At 45.0% G+C, this 22,016-nt stretch overlaps 1 protein-coding gene across 3 annotated transcripts in view; it reads left to right on the plus strand.

The window, feature by feature from the left end:
* The window catches only part of PGM1 (phosphoglucomutase 1), a 57,170-nt gene extending 44,790 nt beyond the window's left edge, over nucleotides 1-12,380 (plus strand). For all 3 annotated transcript variants that reach the window (XM_028511984.2, XM_028511986.2, XM_028511983.2), the window contains exons 8-11: nucleotides 3,056-3,191; nucleotides 6,026-6,209; nucleotides 9,271-9,405; nucleotides 11,715-12,380. In XM_028511984.2, the coding sequence (XP_028367785.1) occupies nucleotides 3,056-3,191; nucleotides 6,026-6,209; nucleotides 9,271-9,405; nucleotides 11,715-11,804 (545 nt within the window). In that variant the 3' untranslated portion in view covers nucleotides 11,805-12,380. The remainder of the gene's footprint in view (nucleotides 1-3,055; nucleotides 3,192-6,025; nucleotides 6,210-9,270; nucleotides 9,406-11,714) is intronic.
* Nucleotides 12,381-22,016: the final 9,636 nt, after the last annotated feature.

Below are 22,016 nucleotides of genomic sequence, written 5' to 3' on the forward strand. Positions count from 1 at the left end.
TACAAAACATTTCCACTCTCTATCAGAGTAATGTCTTACAATTGTGTGCGAAAGGTGGCTTTATCCCCATTTTATAGTTGAAGAAACTGAGGCTTTGAAAAGTTAAGTGACTTGTCCAAATTTCAACAGCTTCCAGATAACAAGAGCCTCAGATTTAGGTTTTCTGACTCAAGTATAAAGTGTCTCCCATTGAACTGCAACTGCCACAATTGTGAAAACAATGGCTTTAGAGACACACATATCATTGCCTTTTTTTCACTAGTAACTTGTCATCATTCCTGTGAACCCTAAAGAAAATACAGTTTGCTTAGACATCCTGAGTATGAGTCAGAGCTAGAGCTTTGATACATCCAAAGTGATTAGTGAGATTAATCAGAATATCCAAGAGACCAAGCGAGGATCATGCAAATGGAGTAGAATATTTGTTTATGTTATCCAAGGCAGGCATTTTGTTTATAATGGTAGATGTGTGATTGAATTATCTTCAAGTAACTTGATCTGAGTTGGGTATGATGTTTAGATTTTATTTTTATTTCCACATAAAAGAAAGCTAAATTCTTTATTTAGAGTTGGAAGAACACAAAGGAACATGACCCCTGTACTCTCAGTCTAGCCTAAAACAAAAATAAAGAAAGAAAGAAAGAAAAAGGAAGGAAGGAAGAAAAAAACCTCAAGGGTGCACAGACGAATAATTTCAACTTACATGCTTCTATGATGAATTCCGAGTGCAGTGGGGAAGCTGCCAGGGTCTTGCTTCCCAGGACGAGCTCTCGCCAAGACATATCATCCTTTGCAAAATCTTGACGAGTCAGAGAGCTAACTTTTTCTTCCTTGAAATAGTAGTAAAGGCAAATAAAAATCCATAGATAATAAAATTAAGTAACATTTCCAAAATATGTTATATAAAACACTAAAAGTCTTGCTTAATAGCTCTAGTTTTGCCAGCATTCAGGTTTTAAGAACTGTTATTTCTGAAACCAGTAACTTACTAAAAAGAAAATCTTTTGAAAGAAAAAGTTGGTGTGTTTTTATGAATCAGTAGAAAAAATGTTGGAGTAGATTAATTAATTGATTAGCTTATTCATGAACTTCTTTACAATTAGCTGTCTATACCATATTCCATGTACAATGTTAATTAGCAGACTTAGTTACAAAGATAAAAATAAGAGACGCTTCCAAGAAATATTTGGTTGATGGGGTGAAAGACTCATAAATAAACGAGTGAGGCTCAAGGAGAATGGACCTTTACCAGATATCTTGAGCAGGTCACTATAGGAGAAGAGAGAGAAAGTAGCTCATAACTGCCCAGGGAAGCTGGGAGCTTGTCTCAAAGACAAGAGGCTACTTGAGCTGGGTGTCAAAGGATGAAGAGGGGAAGGGTGCCCACTACTAGCCAGCATTGTGCTAGATACTTTGGCAGTTCTAAGAGAAATAAGACCCAGTGGAGAGCCAAGAAAGACAGGCACATAAATAATTCAAGGCATGATAATATGAAAGCACTATTAGAGAGAGAGTGTATGGAGTCCTATTCAAAATTAGAAAGTAGAGTTCAGCATTGTCTGCTATTTTTTTAGAATAAGGAAGTTAATGGCAAAAAATGAGGGTTTTGTTCTACATTAGGCTCTTGGTAAAGCATCTCCATGCGTATGAGCACATCTAAAGGAGTCAATTTGTTATTTTGGGTAAAGATTTTAGCAAGGAACTTACTAGGAGACAGATGTGCTGTAGCTTATTTAACCAAGTTCCTATTGATTGAAGAAAGATGTCTTAAAATTGGAGGAGCTGGATCGACAAGTAGGTCCATTTTCAAGGCTTTAATAATTTTTGCCAGATTGCTTGCTCTCCAGGAGGACCATGCCCTCCCAGCAGCAGCATGTGGGAAGCCCACTTCCCTTACCCCTCCCCGGATACTAGGTGTTGTCATTTTTAAATCTGTGGCTATTTGTCAAGCAAGTAGCAGTTTCTTATTGTGGTTTTAACTCCATCTTCTCAAAAGCAATGTCAGATATTTATCATATTAATTGGGAGCCCTGCATTTTTTCTTTAGTGAATTGCATACTTATATCCTTGGCCTGCTTTTCTGTTGAGGTTTTGCTTTTTTCTACTTAATAGGTAAGGATTATTTTCTATACTGCAGATATTAAATGTCTACTTTATATTGCAAATGTGTTTTTTAAAGTTTGCAAATGACCTTTTAATTTTTTCTGTAGTAGCTTTGCTGATAGAAATGCTATTTATTTATTTATATATTTATTGTTGTTCAATTACAATTGTCCCACCTTTTTCCTCATTGTTCTCCCCTCCCCCCACTCCCACAGTCAATCCCCCTCATTGTCTGGAAATGCTAATTCTTAAGAAGACAAATACATTGTTTTTTCCTTTATGAATTCTGAATTTATATATATTAATCACATCCAAGATTTGTAAAAAAGCATTTATACAAATATATACATTTATATTTTAGTGTTTAAAGTTTTCCAGTTTTTACTTTTGAATATGTCATCTATCTAGATTATTTTTGTGTGTTTTATAGAGGAAAAAAACCTGAATTGTTTTCAACTGTTTAGCTAGTTAACCAAATACTATTTAAAAAATAATTTGTTCCTTTCCTACAGCCATGAAGTGGCATCTTTTTCATATACTCAAGTCTCATACAGCTTTAGGTCTCTTTATAGGTGTTTCATTTTGTTCCATTATGCTACCAGATTATTTTAATTATTAAAATTTATAATGATCATATTCTCCACTGTTTATTTAAGATTTCTTTTTCCCCACTCACATTAATACTTTATGATTGATATGTCAAGTTGCACCAAATTAGTCAACTGACATTTTAATTGGCATTTGCCTTGAAGTTTTAAATTACTTTGGGAAGCATTGACTTCTTTTCAGTATTCTGTTGCTTTATTTAATGTGTGCTTCTTTCCACGTATTCAAGTTCCTCAGTAGAATGTTATGACTTCTTTGGCTGGATCTACATGTTTACCGTTGAGTTTATTCCCAAGTATTTTGGAGAAATCACATTTCTCACAGCTGCTTGCTCTCCCCCCACCAGGTTCTGACCACATCCGTGAGAAGGATGGACTCTGGGCCGTCCTTGCATGGCTCTCCATCCTAGCTGCTCGTAAACAGAGCGTGGAGGACATTCTCAAAGAGCACTGGCAGAAGTACGGCCGGAACTTCTTCACCAGGTCAGTCCCCGCCTGGTTTGGGAGTGAGGTAGGGTGGGACAGTGGGCAGGGAGAATTCTTATGCACACCAATTCTTTCCTGTCTTACGGACCATGAACCTCCGGTTCATCCAGCCTCTGCCAAGTGGGGATTTTTAAAATAATCAGGTTGGGGTCACGATGAAGTCAGCCTTTATGTCATCCATAAAGAACGAGGCTTACAAAATTTAGTTAATATTATTCAAAGAATGAATGTTTTTTAAGCCTTTTAAGTGTACCTATCAGGTGGACATGATAACAGCATTGGATTTAAATTCAGAAAAAATGGATTCAAATTTCATTTCTGCCCCTCAGTAGATTGGGAAGTCATTTAACCTCTCTCTGTACTCAGTTTCCTCATTTGTAGAAATGGGAATAACAGTCCACCTATGGAGTGAATTAAATGAAATATGAACCAGAAAATGTGTGATAAACTCGGGGGCACTAAAAGTATGGAAACTTTTTTCCTGAAATTATGGAAATGACTATGCTTAGTCCAAATTAACTTTTCTGACTCCTTAAAATAGGTCCCCAAAGGCTGTGTGCTTGTCGATACTTTGTCAATACTTCATTCATTGATTCAACAAATATTGACTGTGTACCTGTTTTCCACCAGGCACTGGGGATTCAGTAGTGGACAGAATACTTCGAATACTTAGTAATTCTTCTTTACTATGCATACTTCTATTTTTTAAGCACCTATTTTTTTTTACCAGTAGTGTTTTTCATTAATTCTAACTTGCCTTTCCCCCCAGTAAGTGTAAAAGTCTAACAGAATTTCTCCTGGACCTCAGTACCCTAATTAAGGAACAGAAATATGAGAAAAACATATTTTATGTAAATTGTTTATCTGTAAAAACTATATAGTTGTAATTTCTCTGGACCTCAGTTGCCTTTTCTATAAAATAGGTGAGTTCAAATAGGGAATTGAAAAAATATATCACAGATTTAATAGTCCATCTTCTCTGGATTGTCAAGAAAGAATTCAATCTTAAGCAACTTGACCTCCTTCATGAAAATTCTTTTCTCAACTTTGGACAAGTTCATTGTTCTCTTCTTCCTTTGAGTTAATTCTTTTGTGGAAGGTGTAGGTAATAACTGCCACATGGTAGCCCTGGGAACCAAGGCAAGAATCTGTACTTTCTAAGAACCAGAAAAACCTGGTAATTTAGAACAGCAGTCGTGAACTCTCTAGAGCATAGAGAATCATGAAAGCAGAACCACTTCTGTTTTTGTGCTCAGTGGCATCACCAGCACCTAACTCACAGTTGACACTGCCGATATGCTTTGAGTAGACAAATGAATGAGTTAACAAGGAACCAGTTGCCAAAGTGGAATAATGTTAGGAGGGGTTGTTCAGAGAAAGGGTCTCTCTTGAGTGAGTTAAAAGTCTATCTAAAAACTATTTTAACAGTTTTTATTAATTTCAAATAACTGTTAAGCAACTCTTGCAATAAATGTTGCAAATAAGTTCTTAGAACCTGCATTTATTGCTGGTTAAGCCTCCACTGTGCCCTCTGTTGATGGAACAGAAGTTCTAGGCGTGATTGCACACATTGCTTCATGTCGACCTCAGAACAGTGATTGATAAGGCAGCTGAGATCCTGAGAGATGAAGCAACTTGCCCATGGTCAGTCGCACAGTCAGTAAGCAATAGAGGCTGGATTCATAGCTTGTCCTGTCTGATTCTAAAGCCCAGATTCTTTCCATTATACCCCTCTGTGCCTAGGATTTATAGAACATTTCCCCTGAACACCCAGAGGTCACAGATGTAAAGCACAAACACCTGGTTGTAATTTCTGGCTCTTTATCATTTTAACTGGGGGAAAGAACTGACTTCAAGATGAAGGGGACTGCTGTCCTTGATTCATAGAATCCTGGAGCCAGAATGGGTCGGCCTCCATTCCCTGGTATTTCTCATGTCTCAGAGGTATCATGTTGCACATATCATATTTGTTCCGCTATTGCAAATAAATACAGACTCTGCTATCCTGAGCCTCTACAAAAAAACTCTCTTTTAAGAAGGTGTGTCCTGCTAGGTCAAGAAAAGCATCCTGGAAGAATCTTTAACCTCCTGAGAAACAAGTCAAGAATAATTCTTGAAAGAAGAATAGTAGTCATAGACTTCCATTTCTGATGCACTTTTTTTTTTCTTGTCCCTTTTGCAACTACACCAGGTTACCTCTGTCAGGGTGAACCCAAAGCAATTTGGATTAAACTCGCCTGTCACTGAAAGGATGGAAGTGTCTCAGATGTAAAGAGTTAGGGTTTGGCTCCTTCCTCTGGCCAGTGACGACTTGGCCTCACTTTAGGAAGCTCCTGTGGAGACTGGGACTCTCCTTCACCAAAAGCTCAGCCGCCTCAGGCAGGTCCCTGCCTGGGACCTGTGCCAGCACTTATCCCACAGAAGCTCCAGGAGTCTGAAAGAGACGTTGCCTGAGTCATGTGCTTCTTTATGCAGAGTTCCCAAGAGATAACACTGCTTTTAATTCTACCTCCTCAGGATGTGATGGTTAAACGTTAGATAGTATCTCTCAAAAGCCTTTGAAGCTTCTTAGGGCTTTATTCTGCAGAAAAGCCAAGATGGGATTTTTCTGCTTATTCAGAATCTCCTAACCCTTCCCCGAAATCCTCCAATCCCTTCCTTTTATCCTTGGCCTGCTACATCCCCAGGGACTGACGGGCTGTCTTTTTGCCAGCTTCTTCTGAAGTTAGCTGGTTTTGGGACAGGGCCAGACAAATGATGAAGAAAGTACTGATGTGCGTTGGTGGGATCTGAAGTCGGCCTGTGGGTCTCAGCTTCGTGACTTCTTCCAGGTATGATTACGAGGAGGTGGACGCTGAGGGTGCAAACAAAATGATGAAAGACTTGGAGGCCCTGATATCCGACCGCTCCTTCATGGGGAAACAGTTCTCAGTGGGTGACAAAGCTTACACTGTGGAGAAGATCGATAACTTTGAATACAGTGATCCAGTGGATGGAAGCATTTCAAGAAATCAGGTAGGAACAGATTTATGTGGGTGTGGGAGAAACTCCTCAGAGCTCCAACTCTGAAATAGCAAGGAGAAAAGAAAAAGGCCTCATGGTCATTTCTCTCTTGCTGCCCTGTGTTGCCAGGGTAGCTGTTCTCAGCTGGCTTTCTGCCGAATCACACGTGATTTGCACGTGTACTCACAGGGGAAATGGTTTATGCCCTGGTTCCTTGCACTCCCCTATGCCCTCATTCTGCAATTCTTAGTCTAGAGTCCAGAGGGATTTTCATACCCTCACAGGGGTGTCCAGCCTGTGGCCCAGAGGCCACATGTGACTTCGAATGGCTATGAATGTAGCCCAACACAAAATCATACATTTACTTAAAACATTATGAGATTTTTTTGTGATTACGTGTTGCAATGTATTTAATGTGTGGCCCAAGACAACGCTTCTTCTCCCAGTGTGGCCCAGAGACGCCAAAGGTTGGACACCCCTGCATCATATGCAGGATGTTGTGTGTGAGTGTGCAGGAAGGAGCCCCGGAATCTAGAGAAAAAGAACTGCTGCATTAGGTATCAACCTCCCTCTTTTCTCTCAAGAGGTTAGCGCAGAAAGCCAGTGTGAGAGGCACTGTTATACACTAATAGTTGTAATTTCTAAAAAAAAAAAGAAGAAAGAAAGAAAAAGTAGCCCTGGCTGGATGGCTCAGTTGGGTGGAGCATCATCCCATGCGCTAAAAGTTTGTGAGTTCAATTCCCAGTCAGGGCACACACCTAGTTGCGCGTTCAATCCCAGGTCAGGGCCTGGATGGGAGTCAACTGATCGATGTTTCTCTGTCTCTGTCTTTCTCTCTCTTTCTGTGCTTTCTCTCTCCCTCTTCCTCTCTCTCTAAAATCAATAAACATATCCTCAGATGAGGATTTAAAAAAAAGAAGCAGAAATAGATAAGCCATTCACAGGAGCATTAGCTGTTATTATCCACAGCTTGTGAGTTACAGCCAACCCTGACTTCACGGCTGAGGACCTGGACCAGGTCTGGGTGGGGACGTGCTATGAGCTCGCTGAGGACCAAGGCCACAGGCTGCATCAGCTCTTCTCCAGGCTTCTCACTGACACGCAGGGCCCACGGTCCTCTCTCCTCTGGTTCTGTTGTTGTTATCATCACAGAATGGACTCATCTGTAATAATTGAGAAATAGATAGTAAAGAGGAAGTTGCAGATTCTGTTATAGCTTTCCAGTTTGCTTTTCCCTGATAGGTCCAGATTTTTGGACTGGTTCTTCTCAAGGCATCTGGAGGAACTAGGGTGTGGGGTTTATTTAAAATCTCTCTCCGGAGAGCAGGTAGTGGAAGGAGCATTGTCATAACCACCCTCAGTGCGAGGTGTTTCCCTTTCTCAAAACTCTAACACAGTAGCTTTTCTTCCTTATGCCTTTTCACCATCTGTGGGAACTTTGGGTCCAGTATAGGTGATTGTAAGTTATGTCTGAGATAATTAGAAAAAGAGAGGCCTGGGGTGAAGGAGGAGGGGTGGGTGTAGAAAAGGAGAGGGTGGGATCCAGGGGAGGGCAGAGCAGAACAGAGCAGAAGTTTTTGTAGTACAGCCTTCACAGAGAGAATGGACATTTAGGAAAAGTCTCCTACCCTGCCCTGCCTCCAGCAGCTGGCTAGGGGGTAGAAGGGCAGTGGAGGGGTGCGGGGTTGCAGGGTCGCCACGAGCATGGTCCAGTGTCTGCGCTCTGTGAGGAAGAGGTCAGCAGCTCCTCGTTCTATAATAAGAAAGTCTGAGGATTGATTGATTGATTGATTGATTGCTTTTAGAGAGGGAGAGAAAGGAAGAGACAGAGAGGGAAACATTGATTTGTTGTTCCACTCATTTATGCATTCATTGGTCGATACTTGTATACTGGGGATTGAACCCACAACCTTGGCATTATGACACTCTAACCAACTGAGCTACCTGGACAGGGCCAGAAAGTGTGAGTATCTAGATGGAAGACCAGGTAGGAGAGAAAATCTTCTGAAGCAGATTGAGCATCTGCAATCAAGCGCAAAGAATTTAGAAACTTCGGGTTGAAGTTGTGGGAGAAGGAAACCAGTCCTGGTGTGTTTCTAGAAAGCAGGGCATGGGGAATGGGAACTAACTGTACTTTGCTATGATGACTGACCTGGGAATGTCATATGTGCATTTCATCTGCTGTCTCCACTGCCGAATGGCAAACCCTGGCTGGGGTTTGGCGACAAATAGCAGATGTCGAATGATGTCTTTCCTTCAGGCCAGCCTTTGGCTCTGTACAAAACTCTTCTCTTTCTTGAAGAATTCATAAAGATGGATGGACCCTCAGGTAACTGTCTGGCCCAGCCTTCTCACCTCAGGCTGTACAACATCCACCCAGGAGTTCCCCACCTTTTCCTCTGAAGCCAGAAGATGATTGAGGATGAGAGATGTGGCCAGGAAGGAGAAAGAGAGGGCAGCAGAGAGAGGGGGCTGGGCTTGGCATCACACCCACATGGACCCACTTTAGTCCTCAGGCCCCGGAGGGAGACCAGCCACTGGATCCCGCCTCATAGGTGGGGCTCAGCTGATCTCTGCTGTTCGCAGCGTGCAGCCTCCCGTCCTCTTTTGGAGGCTCTCTTTTCTGCCAGTGTTTTGCGGAGGGTTCTTCCTCTCGTCTGCCTGATGCCTCTTCTGCTCTGGTTTCAGCCCTTCCTGTCCTCATTTCCCTCCTGCCGAATTTTTGCATCTAGTAGCTTATTTGTTGATGTCCTTATTTATTTACTGTATCAAGCTTTAAACTGGGATGGTTAGTTCATAAATCAGTGAAGCCGGGAAAGGCGCGGGCCTGGTGTCGCCAGCCTCCCCAGGATCAAGTCTCCGCCTGACCCTGCGAATGCCTCTCCCCCTTGAGTTCATCCCCCATTGCTTGGAACTGACTCATGGGGCTCAACTGCCATTTTTCAAGGATCTAAGCTCCTGACTGATCAAGTATAGATGAAATTAGATCTCCAAATGGACCCCTTGTAATTTGCTAGCCTTTAATTTCCCTTCTAGCGTATAAGGGGAAAGTATCCCTCCTTATCTTTTCCAGGGCTTGCGGCTCATTTTTGCAGATGGTTCCCGAGTCATCTTTCGACTGAGTGGCACTGGGAGCGCAGGGGCCACCATTCGACTGTATATCGACAGCTATGAGAAGGACGTCACCAAGATCTGCCAGGACGCCCAGGTAATGCCTGAGCGCTGTAGCCTGACCAGTTCCTTCTGTCAGAGGGAATGATAGTGGTTCCATCAAACCTGTGTTATTATAGCCCATTTCTCAAGCCATCGAACATGTGTGCTCGCTTTCCTGCATGTCTCCTTCAGTACGTCCTAGCAACACCAATAGCTAACAATTATCTGAGCATTTTCTATTTGCCAAGTTCTGTTCTAAGCCCATTGTAGGAATATACTCATTTCAGTCACAAATGAGGTGGACTCTATTATTATCCCTACTGCAGATGGGGAAATTGAGGCACAGAAAGGTGAAGCAGCAGTTAGAGGCTCACATGCCTGATAAGTGACAGATTCAGGATAGCTAATTTTTAAATCAGCCCCTCAGCTGATGCTCTGCTCTGTCCCTGATCATTTGCCACTGTGCTTGGTCTGACCCGAGGAACACATGCTGGTTCTAGGTTTGGTGGTGAGGGAGAGAGTTTCATGACCCGGCAAGAAATGCCTTTATGGAAACGTCAGTGGACTTTTCAGTGGACTCGTAGCCTGGCTGTTTGGGTTCCCAGTCTCATGGAAAGAGTCTCCAGAAGTATGTCAGAGTATGGTGGGGTCCTGGGAGCCAGGCTCAGGACAGAGAGCTGGAGGACAGACACCCCAGGGGAGGAGCCAAGGGGGAGCAGTGACACACGGGGTCGAGTGTTCCCACATGCGCTCCTCGTCTTGGCGGATGCTCCCCAACCAGAGCACCAGAGCAGACATGTCTGGGGAGCGTTGTACATTAGCCCCTTCTTGGCAGTTCACGGCACACACTGCTTCTTGAAGGCTCTGAGAAGACTTGTAGTAGAGACACCTGTTTCAATAGCACTCACCATGCTTATTTTTGCCCAAAGCGTTTCTTCTCCTAACACCCAGTTAAAACCCGTGAAACTCACTCGAAAACCCCTGGCACAGTGGGTTTGAGCATACACTTTGGAGTTAGAGAGATCTTTCTTTTAATTCAGTGTTTGCCACTTAGCTGTAGTCATTCCAACGTTCTGAGTCTTGGTTTCCTGGTCTGTGCAATGCCAGAATACTACCTATGAGAAAATCGATGCAGAATTCTAAAAACCCAGCCTGGCATATAGGATTAGCTTTTGAGAAAGAGTGGCTCTTATATTTGTTTTTATTATGAAAACAGGGAGGTGAGAAGATACTTCACTTTACATTTTTTCCAGGGACCAGGCTCCAGCTTCAGTCATTGTGAGATCTCTGTTGTGTTGCAGGCATCCCTAAAACTTAAACAAAAGACATTGTTGTCTGCATGGTAACCCAACAAATAATAAAGAGGAAAAAAGGAAAGGAATTGTGTTTCTCTGTCTTAATGCCTGGAATATGGTAGATGCAAACAATGTATGAAAGATAAGTTTCTTCTGCACAGTCCTGAGCCGGTGGAAGGGCGCCGAAGGGTGCAGGGTGCCCGCAGCGCCCAGGTGCACCACCGCCCCGGCTGGGGCGATGCCTCTGCACACTGGAGCTGCTGGGCCGCGGCCTCCGCACTTTGTTGGGACTGCTGGAGCCCCTCGGGGAAATGGCCATGTGGTGTGGTCCGCACGTGGGGTTGGTTCTCTAGCTTTCACCTAGATGTAATCAGTTGGTGGAGACTTTGATGAGGGAGAGCGACAGCGGGCAGGGGAAAATGTACTACTTTGGCCTTGCCCTTGAGTCACTTCCACAGTCAGATCACCTCCCTGGATAGTGGTTGCCTCATCTGTAAAATGGGCTGTTCAACTAAATAAGTAGTTTTCATTTTTTAATTAAAACTATTTATTTATTTAAGCAACAGGAGAATTTTTTTCCTTAAACAAGAGGAGGATGAGAAGGGAGGGTTGTTGCATTTTGAAAAGAGTTCTTTGGGTTCCGTGTGGGAGAAAGACTTGGAGGATGCAGAAGTGGATCTGGAAGCACCGCTTTCCAGGTTAGAGAGAGAACATTGATTTAGCAACAGATATGACACTGGGATGGAGAAAAGTGGGTGCCGTTGAGAGACATGTAGAAAAAAAAAAAAGAAAACTTACGCTTGCTGGTAGATTGGAAAGGGGTAAGTATGTGGGGGAGGAAGGGTGTAGTTGTTCCCATGCTTTATGTGGTAGACTGTGGGGTCGATTCACTGCAACAGAGTGCTGGGGGGGGGGAGCACCTGCCTTTGTTGTTAGACTGGGAGAGTCTGAGGAGTCTTTGGGACTTAGGCAGTCAGCTAGGTGGGGAGCTCAAAGGCAGTTAGGGCTGGAGTGTCGGGTCTGTGTGTAGAGAAAGTGATGGAAAATGTTCTCTTTGTGTCTTTCTCAGGTCATGTTGGGCCCCCTTGTTTCCATTGCTCTGAAGGTCTCTCAACTCCAGGAAAGGACAGGACGCTCCGCGCCTACTGTCATCACCTAAGAAGACGGGCCGGGGGCAGTGCGTCTCTCCACACGGGAACCCCCAGTCATCTGATGGAAGAGCATGGTTAGAATAACATGTACTCACCCAGGCTTTTTAGGATTTGGTTTTTCCACTAACCAGTTTTTGATGAATGGTACGTTTGCAAAGCACTGCCAATTGAGATGCCCGTGGGAGCCATGTGGGAAAGAGGGGAAAAGGACCCAGGGGCTTATGCTAATGTCAGTCCCTTTTCATGGCCTTTTTGTGCTGCTGTGTGGGGGTTTGTCTCCTTAGTGCCAAGTTCTGTTTACACTACAATGTAACATAGAGGTTGAGCATCAGCTAATGAGGCCACTTTTCATCCTTAGGATGGGCCAGTGAAATGACAGTGCACCTTTCTTTCTCCTTGGTGACCCTTTCCCCCCATTTACTGTTTACATGGAATCCAGCGAATGCAATTTCTGGTGCCTTCTCTCCAATCAGCTCTTTCGTCAGTCAGAGTGAGATGTACTTGTCTACAGATTTCTGCCTTGTTTTGCAGCATAGTCCCATTCACACAAATACTTTGGGTCATTAAAGCAAAATAAGCTATTCTTTCTTGGTGTCTTTTTTTCTTAACTATAAAATGCATGTTTTATTTCAGAAAGAAAACAGCTTAGTTGTTGAGAGGGAGCTTGGTATTGTATTTTATTTGGATGTCCTAGATAGAGAAAAGAACTTCTCTGTGCTAGGTTTAACATCCTTACACTCAAGGCTATAACTTCAGATCTTAGCAGGGTCAACTAAGGCCTCGGTTCTTCTGAGGAGGATGGAGTAAGCTTGACATGGTTAACTGGGAATGAGGAGAAGGAAGACGGTTTTCAGGAGGTCTTAAATGGCCAAGCACTGCCGTGTATCCTGCGGTGCTGAGACGCTGTGATGCCTGTTGAGGGGATGGAGGCAGAACTCTCAGAATCCGAGAGGAGATTCCTAGCATTTGTTGGGATGCCTTGAGCCCACTGGCATCTTATTCATCTTAGAACGATCAATCCAAGATTATAAACGATTAAAAGCACAGGCTTGGGAGCCAACACACCTGAGTTTGAGTCCCACTTGAGTCACCTTTGAATATCATTCTCCTCCTCTTTAAAATGAGAATGAAAATAGTTCCAGTTCCATGGGGCATTGAGAACCTTAAGTGAGTGGGCCTGTGAAAAGCAGTGGCATAATCTCTAATTCATGGTAGGTTGTCAAATAAGTGGGAACTAGGACTACGCTTATTATAATATTGTTTCTAGCTTTTTAAAAAGATTTTATTTGTATATTTTTAGAGAGAGGGCAAGGGAAGGAGAAAGAGAGAAACATTAATGTGTGGTTGCCTCTCATACACACCCTACTGAGGGGGACCTGGCCCACAAGCCAGGCATGTGCCCTGACTGGGAATTCAATCAGTGACCCTTTGGTTCACAGGCTGGCACTCAATCCACTGAGCCACACCAGCCAGGGCTATTTCTAGATTTTTAAGTATTGGAAAAATAAAAAGTACAGCACTGGTATTTGCAATGTATTTTATGGTTTCTTATGAGCTATTCCAGAGAGATAGTTCAGCTCTCTACCCCGCTGCCACCCAGTGTGGAATCCCTGTTCCAGGTGACAGGGTGTTTATCTGGGATGATGTTTCTAATGTTGCCATTGAACAAGGGAGTCCAGCCCAGCAAACTCAACTGAGCTTTGGTGATGATGAGACGAAGATGCGTACTTACTGAACTTTAAATGCCAGGCATTGTTCTAAGTGCTTTCCATATCTAAATGCTCCCAATAACTCTGTGAGGTAGGTACTTTGAATACTACCATTTGACAGATAAAATCCAGTTTCTTGTCCAAAGTCACACCGCTGGAGTGTGGTGGCATGCCCCCAGGCAGTGCAACTCAGCCCTTTACAGTTTACCAGTTCTTTGCCTCTTCTACTGACTGGCTGCAAATACTCCTGTAATTTTACTTATTAAAGGGTGATACTGTGTGCTTTGAATGCCAGAGACTTGTAGTTTTAGCATTATTGTCTGTACCTTTTTCAAGATCTTGATATCTGGGTGTATCAGTCAGCCAGGAAACATGTATCAACCCACATTAAATGTGAGGCACCATGGGAGCAAAAAAGGACGTGTGACTCAGGTACTGCCCTCCCGCCGCCTGTGAGACCAGCTGGGGGAATGAAGCCCAGCACAGACGGGAGACTATAGGACAAGGGCCTCATGAGTTGTGTGGGCAATACCTGCTGTGGGGATCTGAGTTTCATAAACATCTATTCTGTTTCAGATGTTGAGCTACATGATTTCCAGCAACCTGCTAAGTGAGGCATTATTATTCTCCTTTTAGAGTTGAAGCAACTGAAGCTGAACAGAATTAGGTAATTTGCTCCAGGTTCCGAGCTACCATGTGGTAAAAATGGAATTTTGACCTGAATCTCACTCACTTTCCATGACCCTTCCCTGCCTCCTCATCTGTTGAATCAGCTGCAGACACTCCCAGGTCTGTGGCCCCTGGAATGGCTTCACAGAGTTCCTCCTCGGCCCTGGTCATAATTCAACTGTTCTCCCTGATCTCACTTGGCTACAGGTTTGGGAGCTAAAAGCTCAGGGGAGGAAGAGGGAGGTGGCTGGGGCCATGGAGCAGTGCAGGGTGAGGTTGGGTGAGGGCCACCTTTCCTCCCTTTGTGGCTTCCGAAGAGACACCCCAACACTTGTGCCCCCAAGAATACCAGGAGACGGAGCACTGAGAGGCTGGCCAGCAGCTCGCAGCCAAGCTTCCCTGCCTCCCAGCACTGACGTGCTCGGTGAGTCAGGCCTATTTTCTTTGGGGTGTGGTGCAGATTTCACCGAGAAAATTAGGTTGGAATTGTTTGGGGCCCAACTCTGAAATTTCACTTTTCTCCTCCCTCTTCACTTTCAGCTCTCATTTTGGAGAAGCAGATTCCTATTCAGGGGTGTTCCCCAGGCCCAGGAAATGGCCAGGCTTCCAGAGGACAAATGAGCCCTGCCTCAGGGAACAAAAGCAAAAGCTGAGCTCGCTGCAGTGAGGAGGCAGGCTTTGGGGACTGTGTCCTTCTGCCACCTTCTCCCTGAGTCCATCCAGGCTGTTCTCTGCTGCATTTCTTATTCACTCATTAGATAGGGATTGGCAGTAGTTTTAGAAGAATCCTCCAGAAAACATATTCCTATGTGTAAGAGACGCTCTCTGTATGTTTTCACATTCCAAACCCCCAGCAGAATGAGTACCAGCAGCCGTCGGGCATAGAGCACTGCACCTCCCCTGGGATACCGCAGAGCCCTCCTCAAGTCCTCTGGCTTCCATCCTGGCCCCTTGATCGTTTTCCTACAACATCAGCTAAGTGCCCTTTCAAATGCCGAAGTCCAGATGCCTTTATGTAGCCTACAAGGTCGTGCAAGCCGCCTGCTGCCTGCTGCCTGCTGCCTGCCCCAGCAACCCCTCTCCCTCTCTTTCTGCCTATGGTCGATGCTTCAGCCCTGTGGACCCACCTGCAGTTCTCTGGAAATTCTGTGCTCTCTTGTCTCCAGGCCTTCGTTCCTGCTTTCCTGGCTGCCTGCATCACCTCCCCCCAACACCACACCGCCCACCCTATTCCCCAGCTCCGACCCATCATTCCTCAGGTCTCAACTTCAACATCATCTTCTCCAGGAAGCCTTTCCTGAGTCTCCAATGTCTGGTTTGGGAGCTTTTTCAGGTATTCCCACGGTGCCCTGTTTATGGCACTTACCACACTCTGTGTGAATAGGCTGCTTACTTTTCATCTCCCCTGCTGCCCTGGGAACTCCTAGAAGGCACAGAATGCCTTTTTCATTAACCATTTTTATCCAGGATTTAGCCCTGTGCCCAGCACACAGTACAAGTTTAATAAACAACTTTAGGAAAAAGGGAATGAAATCTAGTTGCATGGCAGAGTGCTTTCCGATGCCGTGAACTTCCCAGTCAGCTGAGGCATGCTCACCTTCACGTTACAGGTGGTAAGTGACTTTCACAGCTAGTGAATGTCTAATTCTGACCTCTCTTCAGGCTCAGGTGTCCAACCTTTTGGTGTCTCTGAGCCACAGTGAAAGAAGAGTTGTCTTGGGCCACACATTAAATACATTGCAACATGTAATCACACACACACAAAATCTCATAATGTTTTAAGTAAGTTTATGATTTTGTGTTGGGCCGAATTCAAGGCCATCCTGGGCTGCACATGGCCTGTGGGCTGTGGGTTGATCACCCCTGCTAGAGGCTGAAGGTGAGAAAGCACCCAGGAGAGTCTGGGTGGATACCAGCAGCAGGTGGGAGGTCACTTTGAATAAAACTTATTTAAATATTAAACAGCATTTTATCTCCCATTGCTACAAAAGTTAAGTGGGCAGGTAGCCAGGGAAGGCTTCACCAAATTAGCTTGAATACAGAAAGAAGTTATGTTTCTTCAGGAAATAAAGTCAATGAAACCTCCGAGCCCTGAGCCACCCTCCCCCCATCCTGTGCTCCCCCTGAGCACATTCGCAGAAGGGAAGCTGTGATGGGGCTGGGTGGGGGCCCAGGTCCTGGGTCTCACAGGGCAGGGCCTGCAGCATGTACTTCCAGAAGGCTCAGAGCTCTTCTAGGTCCCTATTACCAGAGTGTGGACCATTCCCACAAAGTTGGCTTATCATCAGACAAAAGAAATGTAGTCATAGCTAGCAAGAGCATGTCTCATGTCTGTCTGCTCATCCTGTGGGGACTCTGGAGCGCTTTGGTTTGGTTTTCACCAACTGCAAAAGCACTACGTAGGATTTGTGGACGTGGGCTAGTGGCTGTTTTCCAAAAAGCATGTCTTCTGTGATTCTAAGTACTGCTCTCCAGGTGACAGAAAGGCTAGTTAAGAGTAGCAAGGTATTCGCTTTTCATGACCATTGTTTCATAGCTTTGTCTCCATTGGTTTCTGACCACATTTTTGTGCTGTGATAGCAGGACTATTATTTTCCCGACTATAGGAAGAGAGACTCTCAGGGTTTATGTGGCCCATTAAGAGCCTCACAATCACGATGAAGGAGAAAGCAGACCCACGAACTTTACCTGTCCTTGGTGTTTGGGATGCTTTTTTTGGTTTAGCATTACTGTATAAGGAAGCACCCCCAAATCTAGTAGTGCTGCACTGTTCCATGGTCTTATCATACTCACAGATTCTTAGGTCAGGAGATCAGATGGGGCACAGGGGAGATAGCTTGTGTCTGCGCCACAGTGTCTGAGCCTCTTCTGAGAAGACTGGAACAGCTGGCAATGACAACTGCTCAGGGGCTGGGATCCTCTGGATGCTCCTGGACGCCAAGGTAGGGTTCAGCTGGGACTGTCAACCACTGCACCTGCATGCAACCTCTCCACGTAGCTTGAGTTTCTCACAGCATGGTCTTATCTTCTGAGGACAAGAGTACTCAGAGAGCCAGACAGAAGATGTATTTTTCTTTCCTATCTAGCTTCAGAAGTCACGTGGTATTGCTTCTGCTATATCCAATTAGTTATGATCAACTCACTCAGACCAGTCCAAGCTCAAGGGGAGGAGTACTATACTCCACCTCTCCTTGGGGGCTTGGGGGTAGCATGGTTACATCGCAGAACATGGGAGATAGGAGCCTCCGTAGCTGTCTTTGCAAAACACCATCTGTCACAATCCTCAAGTTAGCATTTTCCCCCAGTAAATGTACCATTCTGGGTCATGTGTGTATGAGAATGAATTTAATTTAGAAATTCTTTTCACCAAAAGGATCCGGTTATCAGTTATATAAGTATAGGCATTGCTATCATCTCACATTCCCATGCCCATAACAGACAAAACTAATCAATTGCAACACTTTCTATTGAGCCTAGAAAAGCCTCCAAAAACCTCAAGATAATGCCCTGGATAAGGAATATTAATCAGTGGTAGTGGAGTTCTGAATGAAATCTTATTTGTTACGTCAGTGGAATATTCCTACTCTCCTACTTTCACAAGTGTTTAACTAACATTTGTGGGTGGGAAGGCTATTTGTAAATTGATGAAAAATATGCACCCAGTGATTTTACTGATATTCTTAAATTCAGAACTGAAATAAATGGTGACTTTACTGCTTTAAGGTTGTGGCCCCAGCTTTCTTCTATACTTCGGCTCTCTCCCGTCTCCCACTCCGCAGCCTCTGCCGTGACAGTCCCCCGTGTCCGACTTCACGGCTCCTAAAGCCAACAGAGCACTTCAACTCTTGTTCTTTCCCTTAATCTTCTCAATTGTGTCATGAAATAGGTAGATTTGCAGTAAACATGACATTTAACAATCAGATTATTTGCCCCAAATCATACAAATCACTAATAATAATGTATGTCAATCACCTTTTAGGTGCTCGATACCATTTAATCACTTTTCATACATTGGTTCATTTAATCCTTAACACAACCGTAAGGGTGGGTGTTACTAGCCCCATCTTACAGGTGAGGAAACGAAGACGGTAAGAAATTAAGTAATTTGCCTAAGGTTGAAATTGATCAGTGGTGGAACTGAGATTTGAAACGGAGTTGATCAGACAACAAAATCCAAGTAAAATCTAAAACAGGAACCAAGGGCTCAGTTACTTTCTTTGGGAAATTAAATGTTTTTTGTATCTTTTTTTAATGATGATTTTAGAAAGATGAACTGATGAAGTGTTTCGATGTAAAATTTGATAACATGTTTCTGACTGACGGGTAGTGGTGGCAGGGAGCTTGTACCACTGACGCTTGGGGAGAGTCAGGTCTAGTGTAAAGCAGAAGTCCAAGTTCGGGAGTCCCAAGTGTCATCAACAGATAACCTCTGGCAATGTGGCTGCCTTATGGGAGGGAGGAGAGACTCGGGGGGCAGCCCCATACGTGCAGTTTCCCCGGCCCAGTCTGGTCCTGGTCGTCCTGCTGGGGAAGAGCTTGGCTTCATAGCAATGGGTCATCCCAGGACCCCTAAGTTCATGTTTATGTTCCTGTCTCCTGGAGATTTTCTTTTCGGTCATATATAATTTCCGGAGAATGAAGAATTACCTTCAAAATGTCTTTTTTGGAGTGTGGGTGGAAAGGGGACCTCTAACAACAATACCAGGGATCCCCATTCCACTGCCTAGCATGATCCCTGACCCAGAGTGGACCCACACGAGTATCTGAGGGACAATAACTCTCACGTGTCTTCAGCACTTACTTCATTTCTATTAGGTTTGCCCACGCCTTCGGCAGAGAACGTCCCGCGGTGTGACAATTCAAGCTAACAATGAGTACTTTCCTTGTGCCAGGTACTGTTCCAGGGAATGTGGAGAAAATTGACTAAATACAGTTGAAAATTATATCTTTTGAAATATCAGTTCAAGTTGCTCTTAGTTCAAGAAGGGATTTGAAGCCACAGATGCTTTTCTTCTTTTGAAAAGTTTAACTGTGGAGGAAAATTTTCCAGCTTGTCAAGTCATGCCCTTGCGTGCTTTCTGCTGGAAGCCAGAGCCGAGGCCATGGTGGTGTGGGTTCCACATAGGGTGTTTTCTGTCGATCACGTGAAGTGACAAGACCTAAACAGGATGTTTATGAAAGGTTTTTTTAATGGCTCTTACTCTTAACAGACCCTGCTTGGTAGTTTGAAATTATTTTGCAATACTGCAAATTCAAATCACACTGGTCAGGCCAGCAGAGAGCAGCGAGCTGCTTTTCTCAGTGCCCCGTGAGGTGCCTGTTTTTGTCCCACGTCACTGAGGAGGAGAGTGAGGCTCGGGGAGGGTGGAGCCTACCTGAGGTTGCAGCGCTGTAAGTGGCAGGCAGTTAGACTCTAGCCCTTTAAAAAAAATTTAGATATAACTCACATACCAAAAATTCACCCTTTTGAAAGTATACAAAATCCTAAAAAAACCTGGTACCCATTAGCAGTCACTTCCCATTCCCCTTCACTCCAGCCCCTGGCAACCACAGATCTGCTTACTGTCTCTACAAATTTGCCTGATGTGGACATTTGGTATAAATGGAATTGTAAGACATGTGACCATTTGTGTCTGTGGGGCTCTTTTTGTAGCACAAAGAAAATGCCCCTAGACTGTGAGCTCCTCCAGCATGAACTCTGTTCTGTCCATCTCTGTCTTCACAGTGCTCTGTATGCACTGTGCTTGTTAAATGAATGACCAAACATGCAAATGAACTGTGACACAAATACACACAGACCCCAAATAAACTCAGAGTCTGATGTCTGCTGAGCACACGCTCTGGGCTTGGCCTGGTGCTGAGTGCTTTGCAAAGGTAACCTGACTGCATCCTCATGACACCCTGCGTGAGTGCCGTAACAGGCCTATTTTATAGATGGAAAGCATGGTGAGGTTAAAAACTTGCTACAAGTCCTAGATAGCAGTGATGGAGCCAGACTTTGAACTCCTGTACCTGGTCTCTGTGTCTCGACTTCTATCTAAACTGTATGCACCAGAAAGCCCTTCAGAAATAGGGTCTAGTACCTTCTGTCTGCAGCAGGAAAAGGGGGGTCTCTCATGCGTTTGCAGCTCTTTACTGAGCCCGTATGTTGGGCCAGCCACAGCACTGTGGTGGAGGCCACACAACACAACAAAGACAAGAACAAAGACAAGTAAACCCCCAGGGGCAATTCCCTGGGACAGGCACTGGAGGGGAGGTAGGAATGCATCAAGAGCTGTGGGAATGGTGGTTCCAAGGCACTTGCCCAGGGCGCACAGCCAAGGGCCTGTGCCAACCTTTCTATCCTGTGCTGTTAGCAAAACACAGCTCCATGTGTGAGTTCTGGGGGCTCACCATCACCCTCCTGAACTCCCCGAGGGGCTGCCCGGGAAGGATGCCTCAACTCGGGGATTTTCCCGGCTTGTCAGGGCGCAGGCAGAGAACCCTGCCCTGGCTTTGGCTGTCAGGGCCCTGCCTTTGTCTCCCAGGAAAGCAGGCAGGCAGGCTGGTCTTTCTTCCCTGCTGCAGGCCAGGGTGGAGCTGCCAACCAGCTCCCTTAGTTTCTGGCCTGCTAGTGGCTTTTCTCTCCTCACAAAGACTGCTATGTTGGATCTGTTTTTCTAAGTCAGAGAGTTATTTGATTTTCACCTCAGAACTCAGTGCCAGCATTCCATGTTGCCAGCCTCACCACACAGGCCGCGGTGTGAGAAGGGATTCGGGCGCCTGAAGCCGGGTCTGAAACTGCACTGCTGCACGCAGGGGGTGGAGCCAGGAGAGGCTTCCCACACCCACTGCCTGACCTGTGCTGGCCCTGGCCCTGGTCAGCCGGAAGGCAAAGGGGCTTGGGAAGAGTCAGGCTCTACTAGGCCAAACCACCACCACAAGGTGCCACAGACTGGGATGAAGGCCAACCCGAAGCTGGCCTCTGGTGCCCTTCTTCCTTTTTCCCATTCCCCCATGTTTCGGTCCAGTGCTCAGGGTCAAGGCAAATAGAAGGGGGCGTCCTGCAGGTGGGGTCATGCCAGGATGTAGAGTACGAAGGCCAGGCTGGGCCTAAGAGGTGGAGAAAAATTGTCATGGGGGCAGCCAGGGGCCTCATAACTAAGGAAACACCACACTAAGTTGAGAGGGAGACAGAAGTTCTGAGACAGAGAAATGAGGCAAATAGCAGAGCTATCACCGGCTCAGTGCTGGCGCAGGCAGGAAGAGGAGTGAACCATAAGGACAGAAACCAGGAAGGTCAGACCAGGTTTCGAGGGATCAGGAAATCCCCGGTGGCTAGTGGCCAGTTAAAGGTCTCCGTGGTCATTTCCAGGGAGAAGAGATGGCTGAACCCTCAGCATGAGGTTGTGAACCTACGCTCAGTGGATTTTTCTTTGGGTGCATCCTAGATTGAGGGGTCTCCAGAAGAGCGTTGTGTTTCTCCCGGCACACCAGGGTATGACTAGTTTGGAACCCTTTTTAATGTTGAAGGTTTCAGGACCATACAAGTGAAGTGAATTTCAACCCTAAACCCATAAGAAGACTTATGTTTATAAAATCCCAAAGGAGAGGGTTTTTTCCACCCAGAGCCCAAGTGTAGACACAAATGTTTTCTTATTCTCTCTCTATGGAGAAGGGTGCATACGTTTTTTGGGTCCATCATTCACCGTTCATTTAAGTGTACAGATTTATGTGTGGTGTGGGCAGGGGGAGAAATGTTCTTAGGTCTAATAGTCATTTCGTTTAGGCCTAAGGCCTTCCCTCTTATTCATGCAGCTGTTAAAATGTAATGTCTCTTGGTTATGTACGATTTAGGAAGAA

This window comes from Phyllostomus discolor, chromosome 5 (assembly GCF_004126475.2).
Source record: "Phyllostomus discolor isolate MPI-MPIP mPhyDis1 chromosome 5, mPhyDis1.pri.v3, whole genome shotgun sequence".
In the NCBI taxonomy this organism is placed as follows: Eukaryota; Metazoa; Chordata; class Mammalia; order Chiroptera; family Phyllostomidae; genus Phyllostomus; species Phyllostomus discolor.